This window comes from Lynx rufus, unplaced genomic scaffold, assembly GCF_022079265.1.
Source record: "Lynx rufus isolate CCGP_SWC_20201006 ecotype Redwood Valley unplaced genomic scaffold, mLynRuf1.p SCAF_3, whole genome shotgun sequence".
In the NCBI taxonomy this organism is placed as follows: domain Eukaryota; kingdom Metazoa; phylum Chordata; class Mammalia; order Carnivora; family Felidae; genus Lynx; species Lynx rufus.
In genome coordinates this window covers 167,145,272-167,171,350 of record NW_025814845.1, presented here as the reverse complement: position 1 = coordinate 167,171,350, position 26,079 = coordinate 167,145,272, and the positions used below count along the sequence as shown (strand labels likewise).

Here is a 26,079-nt window from a genome sequence, read left to right as displayed (position 1 = left end):
AGCTACATAATTTTTGAGTTTTAAATAATGGAAGGGTTGAGCAATAGGCATTTGGGATTTTCTAGTGTGGTAATAAGGTCACATCAATTCTTATACCTTACTGCTCATTTTTGTTGTGGAAGAAAAACAACAGCCCTGGCCCTATGACTAAACTGGAGAACAGGTTTAAACTTTTAGGTCCCATGACAGGATTTTTCCCTGTTAAGACATACAGGAGGTGTGGTCTAAATGAACCAAGCATACTCTATGAGTTTCAAATCGAGAATTACACATGGGGAAACAGCATTGACAGAAAGTTCTTCTTAGGAAACACAACAGTTCTTCTATCATGCAACAGCAGTCAAGTCATAGGCTCCATAGAAGATAAATTAAAAATTATTTTTTAAGATTTTAAGTAATCTCTACATCCAACATGGAGCTCAGACCTACAACCCCAGGTCAAGAGTTGCATACTCTATCGACTGAGCCAGCCAGGTACCCCACCTAAATCATTTTAAAGTGAGCAGGTTATACCTAAGTTTCCTCCTAAAATCTCCCCTCCAAATGTAAGGCGGGGCAGTAAAACAAAGCTTTAGAAATCAGTGAGACACCATCGCCACCTTGTGTCCCTCAGCCTCCATTACACCCACATTCCTTTAAAAAAACACACTTGGGATTCAGCAGTATAGAATATAGCTTTATTTATAGAATCTTACAAATAAAACATTTACAGTCCACATAAGTTATTTTCTTTTCTAATTTATCTCATAACACCTGAGTTATTTAAAAAAATACTGTGATGGAACTGCAGAACTGTAAAAGGAAATATGAATAAAAACCTCACCTCTCTTTTGCAAAAATCAGACAGCTTTTAGTCTTTTAAGCAGATTTCCACAATACTACCATCTCTTTGGAAGAGGACTTACCAAAAACAAGTCTTAGGATACCCAAACAGAGATGCATTCTCTTTTAAACCCAGGGTGAAGGACCAAACGAGGGAAAGCCCCAAGCTGACACTAGACACAAAAGACACTGAACACCTCAGGGGGCAAGGACAGAAGGCAACCCGCACTCCAGGGCAAGAGTAAGAAGCAGCACAACCCTGCTCCTGGGTCACTGCTCCCACATGGGACATGTGCTTTCCTTGCTGATGTTAGGAGCTGGTCATCTGGGGAAAGACGCTGAAGAGGACAATGCCGGGGGCAAACAAGACCTCACAACTTGCTACTCCTCAGACTTCTAATATGTACAAATGCTTAAAACAGCAAATCTAACACTTAAAAGTCAAAAAGGAATCGCCACAAACTTCTACGCCTGAGGCAACTCTGCTGCCAATGGCAACATTTGCTCGCTTGTACTAGCTTGTACTATCCGAGCGCCTCCACCCCTGAGCTCCAGCCAGCACTGGCCTCTGGGCCAACTACAGTTTAAAGAGAATTTCCCTTTGAGGCAGCGGTCTATAAAAGGAAAGTTCTTAAGTTAATATGGATGTGCACGAAAAGGGAAAGCACCCTACTACTTCGTATTTTATTTTTTAATTTGTTAAAGATTACATTTTCAAGCTCTTCTCCTAAAACTAGAAACCCACTAACTCTAACTTAGTATTTTACTCCAAGAATAACGGTATTTGTTAGGAATGGCAGATCTACAGGGAATGCTAAAATTATACATTTCATCTATCAATGTGAATTAGGGAAAGAAAAATCTTGTAAAGTCTTAAAGTTTGAGTGTTATTTGTTACTAGCTCCTGAAAGCAATGTCAGACACTGAGGAAAATAAAACAGAAGACAAAGAACCGTTTTAAAACAGTAACAACAATAATAAAAAGAATGATAATATAAAAGTTAGATTCCAACATTCAAGGAATTGGTTCTTTGGTAAAATTGGACCATTAATCCTATCAGGAGTCAGTCCTGATATTTACTCTAGAATCTTGAGAACTCAAGTTTTCCTTCTTCTTCTTCAGCCCATTCTCAAATCTATCAAAGTCAACAGCAAGAGAAGGAGACAAACTTATAAAGCATCACCAGCAATTTTCCCACGCATACTCTTTTTCAAGACTATTCCTGGTTTGAGGGCCATTTCCCAAGAAGAAAAAAAAAAACAAAATAGATGCTGCTTTTAATTACTGTATAGTGGAAAGTCTTCCTGTGTAAGAACAGAAAAACTCACAGGTGTTGGCCACGACCAGCACTCGTCAGTCACGCACACAAATCAGTCAGTGAACACAGCCCCTGGGCTGCAACTGTGGGCACCACTAAGAAAGGCTTCTGGAGAGACTGGCTCCCCAAAGTGGCTAAAGAATCTCACATTATCAATATGATAATAATAAATCAATTCACCTAGTGAACCTGGAGATGAGCTCCCCTTGAAGCCAGAGTTCTGAGGAGAGGGCTCCACAGTGCCTGAGGCTGGCCTACAGTCTCTCGGACAAGTCTAAAAATCCATCTTCTGAAGAGGGTTAGAGCAATTAATATTCAGTTCGGTACAGGACCCGCCCTTTCTTGTTCGGGGTGAGGAAGGAAGGGGAACCCAGGCCATGCCGCTAACACGTACTCTCAGCGTCATCAGGAAGCCCCTATTCTGCAAGCATGTGCAGTGCCCCACCCAAGTTCTGGACCTTCCATCTCAGAATTCTATTGCTCATACTTTTATTTATGTAATGAGCAGATCCTAAATTGTGCCCACACCGATTCCATTGCTGATCACCTACCTCTGTCTAAGAAGCCCATAAGCTGCACTCCATAAGTGCACAAGTAAACTTGCCACTTTGCAGCGGAAGTGTTGACTGGGGGAGGGACATTTGTGCAGTCTCCCCTCTAATACAAGATTGTAAATGTGCTCCAAATGTGCTTCTAGGGAGGCAGCTAAAGTTGCTCAGAAGATGGGAGAGGGAAAGGGGAGGTGGAAATGACAGTGAAACCAATGGATTTCTTGCAGGTCTCCATTCTCCACCTTCCATTCTGTCAGTGTCATTGTGAAAGAAGGGGACGTCCAGGCAACAGAACCCGCACAGCAGCTCACCAGCAGCGAGCCCTAGCTCACCCATACAGCCGTGAAGCGCCAGCTGCAGCCACAAAATCAACATTGCAGCCCAGTGGGAACAAGTAACTGCCACAACAGGACACACACTGTCAGTTCTCCTCGTCCCCCCCCCACTCAACTTCGGGATGATCCTTGCCTCCTCTTGCCCTACACATGTGTTCTAACTTTCAGGTCTTTTTGAGAAAACAGGCAACTGAACAGACCTTGAAAAAATAGGAGGGATTCTTGTCTCCTGTACCTTTTCTGTAAAAACAGGTGAATTTATTCCAAAATGGGTCATCTTGAGGTCTAGGACACACATTTAGATTCACAGGCCCTTAAACTACAGATTCACCTCCTGGTATTTCTAACCAAGTCATGAGCACTGGCTATATTTTTGCATTGTAGGGCAAGGATTAAAAAATTTCTCAGTGCTGGTTCAAAGAGAAAGAGGCCAGGGTAACCAGGGAAAAAAGTTAGGCTTGTCTGCTAAGTAAGCTGCATTCAGGTTCCAGGGTCACTCTGAGAAAGGGGGAGGAAAGGCAGAGAGGCACTATCTAGAGACTGGTTACCAGGGCAGCTTATTCCTAGGATTGAGCATGTTTAAAAACAGCTGACATCTGAATGCGGGAATACAGTCCGTGTCACAGTTTTTAATACAATTGCCTCTTCTGAGGTGCGTCGTGGTTGCCGAGTCCTTGGGCCAGGGATTGGGCAGCCAAGGGCCAACTTCCAATCCCAGAGGCTCCTGGCAGGGCCCTACCCAATCTGGATCTGCCCTGAATACATAGTGAGGACCAGCATGATGGTGAAACCAGTCAGGAGGCCCAGGTTCTGGATGACAAAGGGGATCAAGATGCTGCCATTTCTTTCATCCTCCTGGCAGACCTCATTCATCTCAGGGAACTGAGAAAGAGGAGAAAAACAAGAGAGCTGCAGTTTTTCTCAACCTGGTACGTCCAGGACGACTCAGCAAGAGAGAGATAGTATACCGAATCATCGTTATGGGACGTATCCTAAAAATATTTGTTAGAACATTAACACAACAATTGCCATATGATTATAACTTAATATATGTTATCTACCATTATATAATATACAATTATTATATAGAGACTATGTAGTTAAGATATATGACTATTAGCAGCAATAGCCTTCACAGCATTTGCCCACGGTGGCTACCACTACTTTTCAACTGTTGAGGTAAAACAGTATTATACGTGCATGTAGCCCTGGAAAGGTTTAGATGCTGGCTAAAAAATTACTGCTTTGATAAAAATAAATTTTTTTGCTGTGGACTTTAAAAACATTTGAGAAGGTCTTTTTGTTACTGCTGCTGCCACCTCTTTGGGAAATTGAGCAACTGTGGAAGGAAACAGAGCTTGGGGCTGTAACACTCCTAGGACTCAAGGGCCCCGCTGCTGGCCAGTAAGGCAGGGGACAGAGAGCGGACCTTCTCATTCAAGCCATCCAGAAAAATGTCTTAACTGTGGGGGGTGGGGAGCTCCCCACAAGAGAGGAGAGAATCTAAAATGCTTCCAGGGAGTGAGAATGGGTCATGGTGGTCAGCACTCTTATCACTGCAACAAAAGTATTATTTTCGAGGGACATGGAAAATAATTCATGCAAAATATGACCTCAAAGAACAGGTCATGCCAACAAACAAGAAATCAACCTCATTATGCAAAATATAATGAATAATGAAATACCAATCAGGTATTTCATTAGCCAACTCAAAGCCACTTAAAGGGGCTACACCAAACATCAGCGGGTACCGTTATAATGCATGCTTTCAGGCACCGCTGACACTGGCAACACTCATTAAGAAGTGTTGAGTTGGGTTCAAGCATCTTCTTTAATAACATATGCTGGTAAGTTTTTTTGTCCTTTAAAAGCTAATGTCCTCCAAATGAGTGTGCTTCAATCCTGAGGCAAAGTAATGAAATGTTTTTCATCTTATCAAGAAAATAACGGACTATTTTAAGTTTTTATTCTACTCTTATATGCTGGACCACATTTATACACAGCATGAGGTAAGCCAGGTTCTTTACAAATGGTATTTTGATAGATACTGTATTATGTCTGTGCCATATGTGTGCCCACTCTTTTAAGGACAATGTTATATTCATTTGGATAAAATGTGATGTGACAACTGATTTAAATAAAATACTTGCTTCACTTAAAAAAATAAATAAAATCTAATGTCCTCTTAAAAAGCATTGAACTATATGCCTTAAATAGGTGACCTGTGTGGTATATGAATGATTCCTCAATAAGCTATTATGAACAAACTAACTCATGTCCTCTTAGCTGCCTGCCTCCCCTCCAAAGAATAACCTAGTGCAATTCTGCCTACATGGCATGAACTATGGAAGACTTACCATATCAGCCAGAGCAATATACAAAAACATTCCTCCAGCCAGTGCAAAGATCCAGTTGGCAGAGAAGTGGCTGCCAGCCAGGATGCCAAAGGCCAGACCCACGTAACAGCAGCAGGCAGAAAGGAAGTTGAAGAAGAGAGCCTGCTGGATACTCATCCCAGCATTCAGCAGGATGACAAAGTCTCCTAAGGCGGGATAACAAGAGGGAACGGGTGTGGAAGAGTTACACCAGGTCACGGACAGAGAGCACAGTGAGGACAGACTGCTTGAACTATACATAACATCTGGGTGAAAATCAAGACAGCCTCAGACCTGAGAGCGCAGGGACAAGTCTAAGGCACCCCTCCTCTTCACCTCTTCACATCTAGGAGTGGTCTCCATTTGCAAAACTTAGCCGCATACTTTCAGCCTAGAGGCTGAAAATAATGCACAGGATTTTCAACATAGCCAACCAACTAGCAGTTGCTAGCAATTGCTCTTTTGCTTGATGGTGAAGTAGAAGTTTTTTCCTCACAACTATACTGAATGATGTTTTTAGGAAACAAAATGGAGACTGAGAGAAGTTAAGTAATTTGCCCAACGTGACAAGCCAGTAAATTGGCAAAGGTAGAACTTGACCTTGAGTCCCTGAGCCTCCAAAGTCTAGGTCTTTTATACTCTTGCTCTGCTAAAACTAACCCCCTAACTCCAGGTTCATCTACTTCTTCCACCCACCAGACCTCTAACAGACATCTCAGCCTCTGGAAGACTAATAGGATGAGGGGTGCCTGGGTGGCTCAGTCAGTTAAGCGCCCCTCTTCGGCTCAGGTCATGATCTCATGGTTCATGAGTTCAAGCCCCACGTCAGGCTCTGTGCTGACAGCTCAGAGCCTGGAGCCTGCTTTGAATTCTGTGTCTCTCTCTCTGTCCCTTCTTCGCTCACGCTGTCTCTCTCAAAAATAAATGAAAAATCTATGAGGTAAGTATTATTATTAACCCCATTATAGAGGTGAGGAAATAGCACAGGATATGGACTGGGAAGGGAAACAAACATCCCAATAAAAATCTTCATCATTTTCAATGATCAATTTTCTTTTTTTTTTTTTTTAATTTTTTTTCAACGTTTTTATTTATTTTTGGGACAGACAGAGACAGAGCATGAACGGGGGAGGGGCAGAGAGAGAGGGAGACACAGAATCGGAAACAGGCTCCAGGCTCCGAGCCATCAGCCCAGAGCCTGACGCGGGGCTCGAACTCACGGACCGCGAGATCATGACCTGGCTGAAGTCGGACGCTTAACCGACTGCGCCACCCAGGCGCCCCACAATGATCAATTTTCAATTATGAATTCAACTGGTAAGAATTGGTGGTTAGATTTTACCACAGAGAATGTGTTAAGCAGTTACAACAAGCATTCTGAAGTTGGGGGCGGGGGCAGTGGGACACATGAAGGGTGCTGCAGGGGACGCCAGCAGTGCAGGCACACTCACCTAGCTCATGTGGGAACTCCTCGCACAGGATGGCTACCGAGGTACTGATGCCTTGGAAAACAGACACGGTGAAGGAGGCACCAATAGCCAGGCCATCGATGAAATTGTGGAGGCCGTCACTCAGGGTGATCATCCAGGCCAGAGTGCCAATATCAGAGTAGCGGACACCTTTCAGCCAGTAACAGGCACTCTGGGAAGCCTGCAGGTCCTACAATAAAGCCCATCCCCACGGCCCCAGGTCAAAGGATGAATGATGGACCTTCAAGGTAGGCCCGAATCATCAAGGCCATTACTGGTTAAAGGCCAACAGCAGATGGCCCACTGACCTGGACAGAGAGTGAGCCCACGATGACCTTCTCGTCCATCATGGGGGCCTTCCCATCCTGCTCACTGCTGCAGTGCTGAGGAATCATATGGTCCAGATCCCCGTTCTGCAGCTTCTCGGTCACCCCCTCCTCCTGGTCCTTCTTGGAAGGAAGCGTCTCAGAGGCATAATGGCTATGTCCATGATGATGCTGGAGGAACCATGGGGAAGGGTCAGCATGACACTCACCAAAACCACAAAGCTTCTTGAGCACTGGTAGGTGCTCCCAGCACTGGGAAGACCTCATTCCCACCATCAGAGAAAACATAAGCAGGCAATGCACACAGAAACCAAGGGAAAGCTGTTATAGAAAACTAAACTAAGGTGGAATGTAAGGGCTTAGTGTAGGACAGAAATCAAAACAGTGACCTCATGGCCATCACTTGGTCCAACGAGGTGGTATTGCTAGTGAGGTTTAGAGCTCCTCCGTTGCACTGGATAATGTTATTCCATTCGGCAACTGATCACTGTGTGCCAGGCACCCAAAGATACCTTTTTGGAACTATACCGCAACAATCATTCCTCTGTTCTCTGCGGTGGTACTTCCTATGTAATGACTATGTACCAAGCCCCTCCTTCACCTCCTAAAGCACAAAAGGTATATTAAAAAAATAATCTAGAATAAAATGAGGGGATACACCACTGCCTAGCAAAAGGCACACAGGGCCAGATTGGGCTTCTGGTCTGTCCTCAGCCTTTGCTAATATCCTTGTGAGGGGAGATGGGAGATCTATTCCTGAAATCTGTCGGTTATAATCCACTCTTGGGGGAAGAGGGGGGACAGCAGGTAAGCTCACTGCATTGGTGACACCACTACCAAGACATACAGACATTTCTCAGATGGATGCTTTCCCTACAAGCACTTTTCCCTTTACTAACAATTAGGCCTCACCTCATTTTTCTGTTTAAGAAGCATCTTCAAGATCTTCTCTGTGAAAAAGAAAAGATAAAAGCCCCCAAACACCACCGCAGACTTGGAGACATAATAATCTTCCAGAGGGTTGAAACCAAAAGCCTGTGGACCCAGGAAAACAAAATGAGTTTAAGAAAATAAAAAAATCTCCACGGGTCCCCTCTCATCTCTTAACCACTTCCTTGATTCTAGGAAAGGAAAGAGACGCACTCATTGTGATAGCTCTGCCGCCTTACCCCTTCCTGCCCTTCCAGCAAAATCGAGCCCTTGACTTTCCTTCATGCCATATCACTAGGGCCTGTTAGGTTCTCTCTAGCTCATTTTCTGATGCAAAAGATCAGTCTCCTTTAGAATTATACTCCCAAGAACAGCCTTGGATATGGTTTTCTACTTTTAATTAGGACTCTGTCTTCATTTTTCCTTTGCTACAAGGGCAGAAACTGCCTGCAAATTCCATACTTAAGGAGACACTTATGTTTATTTCCATTCCTTATCTAATGTTCCCAGCTGATCTGCCTGTAAACACAAAGAGAGATGGTGTAATTATACTTTCTAAAATGGGAAATCCATTCCCCAGTTAAATAGTAAGAATTGTGGCATCTTCCTGACCACAGACCTTCCAGTGACCACAAAGCCAAAAAAGCAGACTGTGTCACTGCACATGTCAATTTTGGGTTTTTGTTTTGGGTTATTTCTGGAAACTTCACTTATCAAGGGGGGCAAAGAAGAATCCATTGGGAAAACCACTGGAGTAGGAATCAGGAGAATCCCATCCTCAGTGATATTCCTGACTTGTGGTGGGGCCTTGGGTAACTGTCCGGTGACTTGCTCCCTCCATTTTCTGACAAGAAGCAAGCCTCTCAAATAAACCAGCCTTCTCATGAATAGGTCAAAGATAAAAGTGACCATAAGCACCAGGAACGCTGGGCTGCTTAAAAGATGTTTCTCCTTTCTGTTTTAAAGGGACAAAATCCATCTCTACTCGCTTGTGTAGTTTTCTAAGAGACATAAAGGTCAAGTTCTAGTATGTCAAGAAACAACACACACAGGCCCAATTTCCAGGAGAGGCAAATCATCTTAAGGAAGAGTGGAGTGAAAACTGTCCATTGACAGTTCTCTGCAGGAAGCCATGAAGAATGGCAGAGTACAAAAGCATGGCTTTAGCAGTTCTAACACCTGGCCTCTAGGATACGTTTTCTTGTTCTCTATTAAATGGGTAAAACCCTACTTCTCTAGACATCAGCTGATCTAAGAAGTCAACTAGGAAAACACAAACCCACATCATGGAAAACATAAGGTACTATCAGAATGTGGCATCGTCTCTGTGCTTCAACTCTGGCTCGGCCCAGGCCTGTCAGACCACCTACAAGGAGACACCTCCTGCATATACTCATTAGCAGGTCTACTGCAGAGATTACACCAAATCAGATGAAGCTTCTCCAAGGCTGCCTGCCAAACATTACAAAGACTAAGCTCCTCCTGTTCTGTGGAGATTTTCCCACTAACCTTGGCAAAGGTGCCATCAATGTATGCGAAACCAGGCCATTTTATTTAGATTACCTTTGTCCCAAAACAACCTACTGCGGAGAACGGATCGTTTTATTGAGACCTAGGGATTCTGTCGGTTTTTCTGTGTGTGTGCCTGCAGCCTCAAATCGGGAGCCATCAAGTGATCTAACTGCACTACATCTTTTCACCCAGCAGTCAGAGAGCATGAACCAGGCACCAGGCACTTTACAAATACTAACTCGTGTAGCCCTCACAATGCCAATGTGGGATCAGTCCTATCATTTCCCCCATTTTGCATATGAGGAAACAGAAGCACAGAGAAGTTCAATGACTTGCCCAAGGTCACAGAACTTGTAGAAAGGTAGAACTGGGATTCCTACCCAGCTCCCAAACCTATGCTATGCTGCCTCCTAACTCATGAGTCGATCTCAACTTCACTTTCCACAAGGAAGGGATCTCCTTCCTATGCCTTGTGTAGAAGTAGAGGGTGCTCCCGCTATGCCCCGCGGTCCCCCCCAGAGATTGGCATGCTCCTGTGTGAGAAAGCCCTGGCTTGCCATACCTCGGGGATGAGCTGGAAGAGGGCGTTGGAGTAGAGGGTTCCAATCGCCAGAGCTATGAAGTAGAGCAGCAGCCTCTTGTAAAAAGTCTTCTTCATGAAGGGCACCACGCTGGCCCCCATGAGGGAGCAGAGGGAGATGACGGTCACACAGAGGAGACCGTATCCCCACACTGCCGTTGGGGGAGAGCCAGCCCCACCCAGGACAGGGAGAAGGGCAAACGCCCCATTTCACAGCGACCACCATTTAGGGGAAACATGGGGTGGAAAGGACGGGGAGGCAACGAGGAAGGTTTTGGTGGATATTAACAAGGAAACAAAAAAGGAAAAATCAGAGAGACAAGTAGGGAGGGAGAGAGAAATAGAAAATTTGTTAGTGATTCAAGTCTGATGAAATTTCCTTCAATCAGTTCAGAAGAAATGAAGAGGAATTCAAGGTGGCCTTGGAACCCCTGGCTCCCACCCCAGCTGCTGCCTTTGGTGGCCCAAGTGACACCTGGAGGTGCACCTGCCAGCTGGTGTGGCTGCAGGGCGGGGCACTGCCTCCTCACACAGCTGAGGTGTGCTCAGGCCTATCCACAGGCTGCCCATGGCAGACTTTGGACTCAGAGGGCTCTCTTCAATAGGAAACAAGATCAAGGAGACAAAGAGAGCTCATTGTGCTGGCTGCCATGTTTGCTTTTCACATCTGGCTTATACCATATAGGCACACGCACTTCCACCTGGACTTTGTTTTATCTTGCAAAACCAGACCAAGTCAGACGTGCAGGGCAGATGGATGGAGAACCAGTAAAACCCAATGCCCGTGTAACTTAGTTTCTTAACTTCTCAGGTTTGTTTGTCTCAAGTTTGTTTCCATTTGCCCCGAGAGAACTCCAGCATGGAGGACAGAGTTCCAAGATCACCTTGTCACAAAAAAGATCTCCTCTATCATTTCCCAGTGTCACACACTCCAGGTGGGACAAAACTGAGCCAGGATGAGGCACTCCCCTGGGAGCCCCAGGGGCGGAGCATGTACAATTATTGTTTTCCATTTAATAAGCAACAAGGCATTTCATTTTGAATCTTTAAAAAATTAATAAATTCAGTTTCTGGAGCTGAAAAAAAAAAAAAATAAAAGCCCAAGATGAGGTCTCCCCTGGAAGCACTTGTTAGATTCATGTGGAGTTTTGAGATAACATGGAGATAGTTACTCTTAAACCAGATTTCTTCTCTCACTTAGAAGGAACAGGCAAGGCCTGGGCTTTGCGTCTGGCATCTATTCTGGGAGAGTCTTTTGATTGGCAAAGGCTGGGCAGCCAGTGACATGGGCTCTTTATGAAAGGCAGCTGCCACCAATCCCCAAGGGGGTCCCCACACAATCACCCCTACTGCATGTGCACAGCCCTGCCTGAGCTGACAGAGTGGGCAGACTATCAACTTGGGTCTTTTTTTTTTTTTTAGCTCCTCAGTGGTCACAATTAAAAAGCAAAATTAACAAATATTTCAAACAGTCAAGTAAGGGCACCAGGAAGTCAGTCCTATCCCAGGAAAAAGTCAAGATGCAAGGTATGAAGGCCTGAGTGCCCCTTTCATTTATCTTGGAATTTTAATTTGTTTTCGTTAAATAGTTTTTGTTCTATTTGGCTCTCTATGCTACGAATTATGGCCTACTTGGGGTGGGGCGGAAGGATCCCTCACTTTTTAGGCCAATTCTATTGACCAGTTGGTAACCTCTTTTCCTTCCACCTCATTCCAGATGGGTGATCCCTTGGTGGCCACACCTGAACACTGTCAGGGCCTCTACTTAAAGCACGTACAGAGTACCAGGACTTGGACAGTGACCACCAGCTGCAGTGTTCCTCCTGAGCCCTGCAAATGGGGCAGTGGAGAGGCAGGGACTGGGAAAGGGAGGCTGAGAGATCTCCAACAGCGAGGGCACATGCGGAGAGCCTTGCATCTGACATCACCTGAAGAGGCCACAGGCCAACCTGGGTGCCCCAGGAGGGAGAGAAGTCCCTTGAGATCCAGAGTCAGAAGTCATTTGTGTTCCCTGATATGAGGGAGAAGTGAATGTTCCAGGTGGCAGTTGTCAGGAGCCTCGGAACACATGGTGGGGGCAGGGCCATTAGGTAGGGGCTCAGCTGCAGGACCCCCAGGGAAAGAGGACGCGCAAGTTTCTGTTCTACTGCACCTCTGGGATGAGCTGGAAGAGCGCGTTAGAGAGCAGCGTTCCAATGGACAGGGCGATGAAGTAAGTGAGCACACGGCTGAAAAATGCTTTCTCCGTGCACGGCAGGACGAGGACTCCCAGCAGAGAGGCCAGGTTAATCAGTGAAACACTGAGGAAGCCAAAGCCCCACACTGTGGAGGAACAAGAACAGACGAGGCCTCCATTACTGAGGGTGGGGGTGCTCTTGCTGCCTGGGGTGGCCCATTCTCAATTCAGCTACCATCTGGGCAGAGAGCACCAACCCGTCAGTACATTAACGGTTGAGTCCATCTCTTACTGGGTGCTGTGGAGAAGTCTGAAAACAACCCAGCAAAGTCACTATCCAAAGAAGCTTACCTTTTAGATGGAGAAGCAAGTGAAAACAGTAAAGTCCAAAAAACCATAGGAGTGAAATGATGATAGCAGGAAACAACAAAGGCAGCAAATGCTAGGTACCAAGGGGTGGGCAGCGCACATCAGTGCGACAGGATTTCAGAAGGGCAACCCAGGCCCGCAGGAGTCACAGATACTCACAGACCATGGTGAGTCCACTGTGGCTGGAGCAGAGGTACTGGGCAGGGTGGGGGAAAGGATAAAGTGGGCTGGGGGCAGCTAAACTGAAAACAAAACAAAACAAAAACAAACAAACAAAAAAACCCAAGGCCATTAGTCCCTTGTAGTTTAATAAAAACAAAAATGAAAAAATAGCCAAAAAAACCCCACCAGGCTGGTCCAAAAGCCCAACACTGAACATTGAGCAGCCGGTCTGACAACATGCTGGAGCAGTCTTGGGAATGCAGAAGGTATCAGTGTAATCATTACTCTGATTCACTCCCCTAGTGGTGATGAGCTGGTCACTTGTGAGACCTTCCGTGAGTGGCACCATCTATCAGCCCAGGGATCCACGTGACATGAGCACGGCCCCAGGCCCCTGCCTTCCTGTCTTCAGCTCACCTTCAATTGCGCTTGGCTTCCCCTCTTCTGTCTGCTCATCCTCCTCATTCTCCTGGTTCTCAGAGGAGCAGGCTCGGGAATCCAGCTGCTGGAGGATGGTAGGGCAGAACTCCTGGAACTCTCTCCTTCCAATCCGTGACTGGTTGCTGAAGTTGTGGGCAGCAAAGAGGTCTCCAGAACTAAAACACTGAGACAAAGTGGGAGAGGCAGGAAGCCTCTCAGAACCCAAAGTCACACCTCACCCCTTGTAGCAACCGACAGCCTTCCACGAGAAAATGAAGATGGAACCCTTCCTAATCTTGGGGAATCTGCAGACTAATCTCTAGGAACGAGAGCAAGGTAGTCCCTAAACTTGAAAAACTGATAGGTAATCTCAGAGATCAGCCATGCAGTGAAAATCACACACTTTACACACACCCATTCATACAGGGCTGCCCAGAAGGTCTGGGAACAACTGAATTCCAATCTTTGTGACCAGGGTGTGGCTTGTGGAAAACATGATCTATTTGCATACCTGAAGAAACAGCTTCATTCAGATACCAAATCTGGCTGCACATCACAATAGCCTGAGGAGCTGTTATATTAAAATGCAGATTCCAGATACTTGTCCAGAGCTGTTATTGAGCACTGGCATCTAAAGAAGAACATCAGTCCCCAAGACCCTATACATGGTGTCCCCAGTCTGAAGAATGTGTTGACAGAGATTAGCGGAGGAAGGAAGGAAAATCTAAAGATGCAGTGTACGTTGGAGCAAGTATGGGCTGGCCAGAGGACATGAACGCTCAGTCCCCTTGGGAGGTGTTAGGTTAGTACTCTCACATACCGTTCCTGTGAAACACTGCAGTTTTACTTCTAATTATACTTTATATACTTACACATCAGTCTTTATCTGAGGCGGTTTTACATGGAGCCGTCTTAACAGCCCTCTGGGTGTGGTGACAAGTGAGAGCTTCTGGGCCTACAAAGCTGAGGGCTGGACTCTGGTGACCCCAAGCTACTGCTGCCGTGCCAAGGGGCCCTCTGGGGTCAGTCTGCAAGAGCCTGTCAGGGCAGCCTTCTCCCCAGCTCAGACATTACCGCATGCCTGTGGTTCTGCATCCAGGCTGCCTGGCCCCCTGGCTACGTGGCCTCTCCAAACTGTTCTCCTTCAGGCTGAAGCCCCCAGATGCCTAACCCACGAACCTCCCTCGATTCCTCTAGCATACACTCCCCTCCCTGTCTCATTTCTCAACTCTATGAAGACTATCCAGCCCACAGAATTTAACACTTCATGTTATTATCAGATGACTCTGTTCTCAGTTGGTTAAGCTCCCCATCGTGACAGCAAACTCTTCAACATGACTCATTTTTCTCTTTCTCACAGTCCTCAGCACAGGGAACAAAGCAGATATATAAAGACACTGCTGGCTGACTTACATTTGGCTGCCACAAATAGCCTCAGACTAGGATTAGCAAAGATGACATGGAAGAAAGAACAAAGAACCTGGGTCCCAGTCCTGAGCTCTCCAGGAGTCACCGTGAGACCCTCAGTATTGCTTTCTAAACAATGAAGACTTTCCACCTGCACCTGAGGTAGTGTCAGGTTCACCTGGGATTGCAGGCAAAGGGCCTTGTAAACTGTAAGCCCTATGAGAAATGCTAGCTGTCAGGGAGCTCCGGCTTGCCAGCGGTTCCAGGTGATCCCAGTGCAGCTGCAAGGAAATTTGTGGAAGGCCGAGAACCCCCACTGACAGCTCCCTCCGGTAAGGGCTTCAAAACAGCCATTTGGGAGGGCAGGAGGTGCTGCTGGGGACTCAGACTCACTAACCCAGACAACAGGAGGAAGAAGAGTTGGCCCCTCTGCTCTGCCATCAAGGCTCACCTGCTCCAAGCTGCTTGGGCTCCCCATGCCTAACCAGACTGTGACCCTAGGAGGGCAGACAGTGTTCAGCAACACTGGGAGCCTTACCGTCGAGAGGTTCCTCTGTCCCTGCAAAGGCTGGGTGACATTGTCCCGGCCCACTCCCACATCCAGGTGGTTGAGCAGGGCCTTCAGCTCCTGCAGGGTAAGGCTGTTCCCCTCCCCATATCGATGCAGGAGGTCCTGTAGGAAAGAGGCTGCGCTGATGGCTGGTGTCCCCGTGGACATAGCATGAGCTTCAGGAACAGCAGCACTCCATAAGCTGAGCAGGATCAGCAGGAAGCAGTCAGGGAAGGCTGGGTGTAGCAGCTTCATGGTGGCAAATAAGCCTGTAAGAAGGAAAAGCAGGTGAGTGAGAGGCTCCAGAAACCGACCCTCTCCTCTGGCTTCCCCACCAGACATGGCAGCCTTACTCCAGACAGCCTTCCCTCCCCCTCTAACTCTTTACCCTTCCCTAATGCCTCTACCAAGCTTTTGAGAAAAACACTTCTCTTCAAAGCATGGAATAAAAAAATAATAAAAGGACAAATTCAACAGGTTTGACTAAACTTAAAAATACACAGTAAAAAACTACTTGATTATGCTTAAAAAGTTTTTATCTTTTAGAGATTCAGAAATAATTGTGGATTAAAGGATATCTTACCTGGAACTTGCTTCAAAATAACAAAGGAGGGAGTAATTTGCATTGGGAGCATAGATGAGACACAATCAGGCATCAGGCATGAGTTAATAACTCATGAAACTGCTCAATTAGGTGAATGGGAATTTATTATACTATTCTAGTTTGTTTTTTTTTTAAGTAGGCTCTATGCCCAATGTGGGGCTTGAACTCACAACCCTGAGATCAAGAGTTGCATGCTCTACCCACTGAGCCAGTCAGGAGCCCCTATACTATTCTACTTTTGTACATTGGAAATTTCTCCAAAATAAAAAGTTAAATTATAAGTAAATAAATAACAGGGCGCCTGGGTGGCTCAGTTAGCTAAGAGTGCAACTTTGGCTCAGGTCATGATCTCGAGGTTCATGAGTCCGAGCCTTGCATGGATCTCTCTGCTGTCAGCACTGAGCTCACTTAGGATCCTCTCTGTCCCCCTCTGCCTAACTTGTTCTCTCTCTTTCTCAACAACAAACAAACAAACAAAACCTACAACTAAAAGAGGGGAAAAAAAATAGACCAGGGGAATAAATACACCATCAAACATGACAAAGGTTTACCTATACTGCCTAAATTAGAGAACATGAAGAAATACTGAGATTCTCTCGTTTGTTAAGAATAGAAACTTAAGGGGGTAGAGGGATGGGCAAAACAGGTGAAAGGGATGAAGAGGTACAAACTTCCAGCTATAAAATAAATAAGACACAGGGATGAAAAGTATAGCTTGAGGAACATAGTCAATAATTCTGTAATAAATTGGTATAGTAACAGATGGTGACTACACTTACTTTGGTGAACAATGTGTACCGCATATACATATTGAGTCAATATGTTCCATACCCAAAACCAATACATTGTATGTCAACTACAGTTCAATAAAAAAAGAATACAAGTTTAAAAGATGGACAGTGTTATATTGCTGCTTACTAAAATAGCAAAACAGATTTACAAAAGGCACACCTGAATGTTAGTGAGGTTAAACAACAGAGTAAGATATGGCTGGTGGCTATATAAATCATGAGACTCAAAAAGTTATATGATAATAAAAGCATTTCAATCCTTTGAATTATTAAGTCTACCTTTGGAATTTATACTAATAGAAGCAATCCAAAACTACAAAGGCTGTAGGCAGAAAATTATGATCAAGCAAATTATATCCATTTCATTGAATAGTATGCAGCTATAAAAACGAAACCATGAGTTTCATGTAAAGCAAACAAGCAGAACAATTATGTAACAAAAGTAGGAAGTGAGAAGGAACAGGGAAACATACGCCTAAAGTAGCAGGGCTGATGATTTTCTTTCATTAATCACTTCCTCAGTATAGTTATAATTTAATTAGTGAAATAAACAAATACCAGGTAGGGAAAATGAGCCTCCTATTTAATCCAGACCCGAGAACCCCATCAGTACAGGTGTTTCCATACCTCCCAGGCTCCCGGGGCCCTGGCACTCTTCTCACTGGATCACTCCACCACAGGGTCTTTGCTTGTGACAGAGGAGCTAGAGCAGAGTGGTTAAGAGTAGGCTTGTTTGGTTTGCATCCTGGTTCTGCCACTTGTTTACAAAGCGTGCGATCTTGGGCAAGATATTTAAACATTCTAGAGTCACTCGCAGTAGTGATGCAGGGGTGCCTGGCTGGCCCAGTCAGTGGTGTGTATGACTCTTGCTCTTGGGGTTGTGAGCTCGAGCCCACATTGAGTGTAGAGATTACTTAAATAAAACTTAAAAAGAGGAGTGATGCCGCTTACCCTGGCCTTTTGTGTCAGAAAGACCTGGCTTGAATTTCTGCTGGCCAGATTAGTGACCTTGGGCAAGTTACTTAGGCTCTACCTGTTTTCTCATCTATAAAATGGGTACGCACCTCACTGAAAATTTAATGACATGAGCTACAGCAAGTAACCAAGTGCCTGACCTACATACAAAAAGCACTCAATCAAATGTTGTGATTTGATTATAATTAATCCACTTTGACTCCCTCCCAGCCCAGATACTGAGCTGCTAATGGAACTACTGGGAATATCCCTATGGCTAACTTTATTCCGGGCCTGTAGCACACATATCCCACAGGTCTCCCCAACAAATATACCAGGGGACATTCCAGGCTTTAGCTGCCACACATGGGGCATGCACAGCATCTGGAGACAGAAAAATATCCCTCTTCAAAGGAATGTACTTTGAGTCACACAAAGAGATGGATTAGCCATCAGCCAAAATAGGAGTGAGTAAAGTGTTACTTTGAGACTAACAACTCTCAAATCTACACTGAGAACCAGAAGTTAAGTTACAGTCAGCAGGTGGGATCTTAGGCTGAAATGGCTAAAATCCACTGTACAAAGAAAACCGTCCTCTACCTGGCCACACTATAATCTGAGGCATGTGTTGTACTATCAGAGCGACGGAGAGGAGGGCCGCATGGATTTGGCAAAGGAGGGCAAAGAGATGATGAGGTCAGCAGCTGGTGGCACCAGCACCAACGCCGCTAAGCCCGTGACAGTTATGGATTCCTTGAAGAGAAGCTGGGATACTTATCTTCACCTAATAGATGAGGAAACCTGGTTTCAGAGATTAGGAAACATGATCCATAGGCAACAAGTAGATTAAATTTTTCATGAACTGAAGCCAGTCTGAATGATGGGAAAGTCAGCGTACTCTGAACCACTTCACCGCTGTATGGAGACATAAAATACGCACCCTGGGTCCCCAAGGAGGTCCGCAAAATCCTGCAGGTCTCTAGGCTGCTCTTCCCAATTTTATTTGTTTACTTATTTAAGTAAATTAAGTAATCTCTGCATCCAACGTGGAGCTCGACCTTACAACCCAGAGATCAAGAGTCGCATGCGCTACTGACTGAGCCAGCCAGACACCCTAGCTCTTCCCAATTTCTATCAGCCCAACAAGCACCCCAAGTCCAGGCATAACATGCGCTGAAGACCTGTGCAAGGGACCCCACAGGTACACGTTAGAGGCTAGCCTGTGTTACAGGGTGCCTTCTTTCTGTACAATCACTTCAACAAAACAACGGTCCCCACTTCAGCTATATTTCTCAAATTTATCTGCAGCAACTCCAAAACATCCAGGACAAACAAACAAAATCACTTCAAGTGTGAGACAGTCCACATAACTTGAAAAGCTTTGCCTGTCTGGGCATTCATGTCAAAGTAAGCATTTACAAAGAGTATCTGTTCTCCGTTAACTCCGCGGCCCCTTGGCCCCTCGGTGTGGCCAGGAGAGCCTCCTGAAATGCACAGGTAGAACCTCCTGCCTGACCCAACACTCAAGACATGACCCACTCCCCCGAGAATCTAAAAACAACTAGGAGGGCAGTTCAGAAGTCCTGGTCCAGGGATCTTGGCATTGCTAAAGACACTTCAAATTCAAGTGACCCTGGCCTTTTGGCAGACACAAAAGGGGAGCTTTCTGCTCCAATGGAGATTTTTTTCGTTAGCTACTAGTTATTCTTAGGGGAGAAAAAGAGTTTATAGAAGATTGTCTGGAGGAAAAAAAGGAGAGAGGAAGAGAACACATACAGCTCTTGATGCAGCTATAGGGTGAAGCTAGGCAGGGGTCCTCACCACATGGGCCCAGCTGTGGGAGGAAGCCCGGGTCTATTAAGGCTGTGGAAATGGGCGGGCCCCTGGGTGGACTCCCCCCAGTCCCAGGGAGCCAAGCCAGCTGCCCTCAAGGACACCTTCCAGGAGTAGTAAGAAGAGTGAACAGGGCAGGGCATGAAAACAAGCTGGAAAGAGACAAAGGCTCGAATGTGCTCTTGGCTCAGAGGACCAGGCCCTCCCACTAAAGACAAGTTGGAGTCTCTCCACTCCTTTGTTCACCTGGCTTGGGTTCAAAGAAGTAAATTATTTTAGTGCCTTTAGGTCTGCCTCCAAGGCGCCAGAGCCAATCCTCCTAGGGGGAAATAAAAATCCTAAAAGAAAGTCAGCAACAGATGCTTGCTCTCAGACCTTCTGTGAAACTTTAGGTTTCCTCACCATCTTGGAGGCTCCTGAATTAGGATTCCACTTGCCTGCCATCCCTTCACTGGATCCAGAAGTATCTCATCCTAAAAATGGCACTTCTGTCCCGTGGACATAGTTTAACTATCGTACTTAACAGGCTGCTGGTTATCTATGCCCATTTACTAGGAGCAAAAACATTTACTTCTAGCTAGAGTGTCAAAGCAGCGACTGATTATGACGCTTGGTGCAGAGGTTGGACATTGGGACCCAACGAGCCTGGGAGTGCCAGGCTTCCAAACATCCACTCCCTTCCCCGACTACCAGCTGGCCAAAGAGACCACCATTCTCACTCACTCTTGGAGCCTTCTGGGTTGAGGAATGAAACACGAAGAATGAATGCTCCAGAGACAAACATGGGTAAGGAACAACTGTTTCCAAGGCCACTGGTAAGCCACAGGTAATGGGTGAACAATGTTGTCTGTAAACCCACCTACTTGTGCCTATTCTGTGCCCCTCAAGGCATGGGCTATGTGGGAGCACAACAAATTATAAAGCTAGAACTCTTAAGCTGAGGTCTTACCTGCAGGTCAAAGGGTAGCAATCAGAGGAAGGGCAGCCTCAACTAGGTTTTTACAAAAAGCACTTAAAATTGAGAAAAGGTTGATTGTCTATACAAAAGAAAGACAGAAAGACAGTGACCATGGGGGTTGAAGGGGTGGAAGAGGAGGTGTGGGTGGAGGGAAGGGGAAACTATAGTGATAGAAATGATGGCTCCCCAGAACCCCTGGCCTTAATGAATCACCTTAAGCTTTCCCCTCAATTGTTTTCTCCCCCACCTAAAATCCAAAGGATGTCAAAAGAGGTGTCTAGTTCTCTTATGTTCCTCTTGGGAACAGACAGCAAGGACACTAAGGTACCTATGACCTCAGTACACATTCAGGGCTCCAGGCCTGTGACTAGCTACAAGGCCCCAACTAGCTACAAGGCCATTCCCTGCCCCTCGAGGGTTCTTTCCTGGTCAACAGTTCACTTCTGTAGAACACCTTCAAATAGTTTGGTCTTTCTCCAGTCTCTACCCCCACCCCATTCTAAGGCTGTGACCTGTCAGCCCAGTAGGAATGTCTCCCCAGGAGACACTCCCCACTAATGGTTAACTATTGCAGATGGGTCCAGGTGACCCAAGGGGGCAACATTCCTGAGCCTCCATCAGGAGACGTGCAAAACCCTGAAACTTGCAGACAAAAGACAAAGCCAGGAGGAGGGGAAGAGGAGGGGGAGGTCTTGAGGAATCAAATCCTCCCTCCCGCCCCAGCGTTCAGTCTTAGTGGGTCCAAGTACCAAAGAAGTGTACTTCTAGCTTTGGCAACAGAAGGACCACTGGACCTGGTATGAGAAGATCAGTTTGCAGCAACTCCAAGCAACGCACTGAGCTCACTAGATCTGTTTCCTTAGTTCAGAAAGAGGAAAATAAACATGCAGAGTTTTGAGTATTAATATAAAGTATGTTGAAACATTATATGAAAATAAAGACTTTTGAGTTAAGATGGAGAAATGAAACTGGCATCACAATTTTCCTTCCCCTGATCATTGATTGATATTTGAGTACCAAGGGGCACCTGGGTAGCTCAGTCAGTTAAGCATATTCTTGATTTAGGCTCAAGTCACTATCCCAGGGTCATGGGATGGAGCCCCATTGTCGGGCACCATGCTGAGTGTGGAGTCTGCTTGAGATTCTCTCTCTACCCCTTTGCATGCTCTTTTTCTCTAAAATTTAAAAAAGAAGGGTGCCTGGGTGGCTCCGTCGGTTAAGCGGCCAACTTCGGCTCAGGTCATGATCTCGCGGTCCATGAGTTCGAGCCCTGTGTCAGGCTCTGTGCTGACAGCTCGGAGCCTGAAGCCTGTTTCAGATTCTGTGTCTCCCTCTCTCTCTGACGCTCCCCCGTTCATGCTCTGTCTCTCCCTGTCTCAAAAATAAAATAAATGTTAAAAAATAAATAAATAAACTTTGAAAAAAAATGTTTTTTTAAATAAATAAAATTTAAAAAAGAAATTTTTTTTCAGTAAAATCAGAAAAAAAAAAAAAGAGAGAGAAAAAAGAAGACACCAACAGCAACCAAACACAGAGATGGGCATAATCTGATCAATAACTTCAAAACCAGAGGCAAGTTAAGAAATGCAGAAGGGGGGCGCCTGGGTGGCTCAGTTGGTTAAGCGTCTGACTTCAGCTCAGGTCACGATCTTGCGGTCCATGAGTTCGAGCCCCGAGTCCGGCTCTGGGCTGATGGCTCAGAGCCTGGAGCCTGCTTTGGATTCTGTGTCTCCCTCTCTCTCTGCCCCTCCCCCGTTCATGCTCTGTCTCTCTCTGTCTCAAAAATAAATAAACGTTAAAAAAATTTTTTTAAAAAAAAGAAATGCAGGAGGCACCATCCATGGCTTCTCTCCTAGGCCTGGCCCAGCCCTCACAGCCACAGCAAGGACAGAGGAGCCACAATTCTCACTGACCTCTCCCAAATCTGCAGGCAAACAACTGCCAAATCTTTTTTCTCTTCAATTAAGGAGTAGTGGGAAAAGTTGCTGGGAAACAAACAGGTGACACTGGAACAAGAACAATGAGCGACTCTCCTGGAGGGAAATCAGGGCCCCAAGGCCACATACTGAACTGGGGAAGTGATCCAATTCCCAGTGAGTATTCCTCCCCTTCCAACAGACCTGAACTCACCTCCTAGATACGTGGCCGCCCACGCCATGGGGGCTGCTACCAAAACCCAGAATCTGGGGCAGATCCAGCTCCCCCACCGCAGCTCCTCTCCACTCGCTACAGGCCACAGAAAACAGGACATGAATACCCGGCCCTCAACCCTACTGTCGTTGTGGTGGAGGGGCAAGTCAGCCTCAATGTAGTGGGAAGAAAGTCTCGTTTTAGAGCCGACAGAACCCAAGAGCACTAGCATGAACACGATGAGAATAGCAGGCGAACCATGCAAAAGACAAAGATGTCGACCCAAAGTAAAACATTAACTCCAGAGAAAGCAATTCCTCACAACTGCTTCACACTGCAGAATAAGTTAATTAGAACATTAATGCAATAAAACCAGAGCTCAAAGGTGAAATTAGGGGTGCCTGGGTGGCTCAGTCGGTTAAGCCTCTGACTTCGGCTCAGGTCATGATCTCAGTTTGTGAGTTCGAGCCCCGCATCGGGCTCTGTGCTGACAGCTCAGAGCCTGGAGCCTGCTTTGGATTCTGTGTCTCCCTCTCTCTTTGCCCATCCCCTGCTCACACTGTCTCTCTCTGTCTTTCAAAAAAGGAATAAATGTTAAAAAAAAAAAATTTTTTTTTAAAAGATGAAATTATAAAACAAAGTGACATCAAAGGGGATGCAGGCTTACTAAAAAAAAAACAAAAAAACAAAACATCACTAAAGAACCAATAAATAAATAATCATGAACAGAGAACAGAATTCTGTCAGTAATTTAAAATAGAAATACTGACAAAAGAAGGTCTGAAATAACCACAGTGAATGTAGAAGGAAAAGACAGATTAAAACATGTAATGAGGGTGGCTCAGTTGATTGAGCGCTCAACTCTTGATTTTGGCTCAGGTCATGATTTCACAGTTCGTGGGATCGAGCCCCATGTTGGGCTCTTCGCTGACAGTGTGAGGCCTGCTTAGGATTCTCTCTCTCCCTCCCTCTCTACCCCTATCCTCCACTTGCATTCTTCCTCTTAAAAAAAAAAAAGTTGGGGCGCCTGGGTGGCTCAGTCTGTTAAGCATCCAACTTCGGCTCAGGTCATGATCTCACAGTCTTCGAGTTTGAGCCCACATCAGGCTCTGTGTTGACAGCTCAGAGCCTGGAGTCTGCTTTGGATTCTGTGTCTCCCTCTCCCTCTGCCCCTCCCCTGTTTGCACTCTCTCTCAAAAGAAAAAAAGAAAAAAGAAAAAAGCAATGAGGAGCACCTGTCTGCCTCAGTTGGTAGAGCGCATTGACTCTTGGTTTCAGGATGTGAGTTCAAGCCCCACAACTTTAAAATCTGATGCAGAATGCTGAACTTAAAAAAGACATTTTTGGGGAAGCTGGGTGGCTCGGTCCGTTAAGCATCTGACTCTTGGTTTTGGCTCAGCTCATGATTTCATGGTTTGTGAGTTTGAGTCCCATGTCAGGTTCTGCACTGACAGCATGGAGAATGCTTGAGGGTCCTCTTTCTCCCACTTTCTCTGCCCCTTCTGTGCACTCGTTCTCAAAATAAATAAACTTAAAAAAAAACAAGACATTTTCAGGCATCTCAAAGAAAAATTTTCCCCCAAAATATTTTACTACAAAAATTGATACATATTAAAACTTCTCTTAAGTGGCAGAAAATTCAGACAGACTTCATCTTCACCAGAGCAACCTTCAGTATCAGAAGAAAAGGCAACAATGTTTACATCATTGAGAGACACAGTGAAGGAGAAACCCACATATATTGTTCCCAGCCAAGATGTCACACAAATCTATAAGGACAACAGGCAGAAATTTTCAAGCATGAAAGATGTCAGAGGCTATAGTCTCCTTCCCAGAGTGAAAAAACAGGAGAATGAAATTAGCTAATAAAAATAAAGGTCACAGGAATGCAGAAACCATGATAATGCACTGATGGTAAACATTAAAGCCCTTCAAAAAAGAAATGAAGGTTGAGTGTCTGACTCTTGACTTTAGCTCAGGTCATGATCTCATGGTTCGTCATATCGGCCCCAAGTCGGGCTCTGTGCTGACGACTCAAAGCCTGCTTGGGATTCTCTCTCCCTCTCTCTCTGCCCCTCCCCTGCTCAAAATATTCTCCCCTAAAAACACACAAACACACACACACACACACACACACACACACACACACACACACGGGATTATGGCTACAGGACAGAATCTAAATGCTACAGAAATGGACAAATTCACTAATAACAATTAATACAATCAAAAGATGAGGGGCACCTGTGTGGCTCAGTCGGCTAAGCATCTATCTGGCTCTTAGGCTCAGGTCATGATCTCACAGTTCGTGAGTTCAAGCCCTGCATAGGGCTCTCTGCTGTTAGAGTGGAGCCTACTCTGGATCCTCTGTCCCCACCCTGTCTCTGCCCCTCCCCCATTTGCACTCTGTCTCTCAAAAATAAATAAAACATTAAAAAAAAAAAAAAGATGAGGGGGTACTGGGTGGCTCAGTTGGGTAAGCAACCGACTTTTTTTTTTTTAAAGTTTATTTATTTACTTTGGGAGAGAGAGACAGCACAAGTAGAGGAGGGGCAGAGAGAGAGAATCCTGCTTGGGATTCTCTCTCTCTCCCTCTCTCTCTGTCCCTGCCCCACTCTTGTTCTCTCTCAAAATAAATAAACTTAAAAAAAAAAGTGCAAATGCTAATGTCCTCATCTTTCATAGCAGAGTCAATAAATACTATCTAAAATGGGTAGTTAGAGGGGAGCTTGACTTTGGCTCAGGTCATGATCTCATGGTCTGTGAGTTCCAGCCCTGCTGTCACCACAGAGCCTGCTTTGGATCCTCTGTCTCCCTCTCTCTCTGCCCCTCCCCTGCTCATGCACTCTCAAAAATAAATAAAACATTAAAAAATATAAAAATAAAATGGGTAATTATAGATATGACTCACAAAGTTTTTTAAAACCTCTTTCATGAAATAATCTCTTGGCAAAAAACATTTCTTTAAAGCTTAATAATTCCTTTAATTTTGCTAGTTTTCTTCTGTTATATTCAGGGAAACTTTAAATACTTTTTTACAGGATTATTTATTTCTATATGCATGTATCCATGAGTATGCCTGGAGGGTTATCCAGAATAGTATTCATTTAATAGTAGTGATGACTATTTGAATGGTGGGATTTGGAGTATTTGCCTTTTTTTTTTTTTTCTTTACTTCAACTCATTGATGGGAGGTGGGGGTATGGCAATACAAGAAAATACGGGTGGTTATTTTTATAATCATGGGGTTAGGGAGAACTTTCTAAGTATGGCACAAAACGTACAACTTGTAAAAGCAATGATCAATACATCAGACTACAAACACTGCCCAGTGTTCTATAAATAATGAGCATACTCCCAGTGTTCATGGTCAAACTAATAACGATACAGTGGTCTGTTTAAGTACCAACAGACCCACTTAGAAAACCAGTCGTCTCACAGAGTGGTCCTCAGGTAAATACCACCCTACTGGCTCTCTGGAGTTCAAAGAATTTTGAGAAAAACTA

The 26,079-nt window shown here is 45.3% G+C and overlaps 1 protein-coding gene across 1 annotated transcript in view; it reads right to left on the bottom strand.

The window, feature by feature from the left end:
- Positions 1–655: 655 nt before the first annotated feature.
- The window catches only part of SLC39A14 (solute carrier family 39 member 14), a 45,823-nt gene continuing 20,399 nt past the window's right edge, over positions 656–26,079 (bottom strand). The window contains exons 2-9 of the mRNA XM_047091981.1: positions 15,292–15,572; positions 13,344–13,530; positions 10,202–10,371; positions 8,110–8,232; positions 7,180–7,368; positions 6,854–7,061; positions 5,385–5,569; positions 656–3,909 (exon numbers count right to left, since the gene is read on the bottom strand). Coding sequence (XP_046947937.1) covers positions 3,763–3,909; positions 5,385–5,569; positions 6,854–7,061; positions 7,180–7,368; positions 8,110–8,232; positions 10,202–10,371; positions 13,344–13,530; positions 15,292–15,558 — 1,476 coding nt within the window. The 5' untranslated portion in view covers positions 15,559–15,572 and the 3' untranslated portion in view covers positions 656–3,762. The remainder of the gene's footprint in view (positions 3,910–5,384; positions 5,570–6,853; positions 7,062–7,179; positions 7,369–8,109; positions 8,233–10,201; positions 10,372–13,343; positions 13,531–15,291; positions 15,573–26,079) is intronic.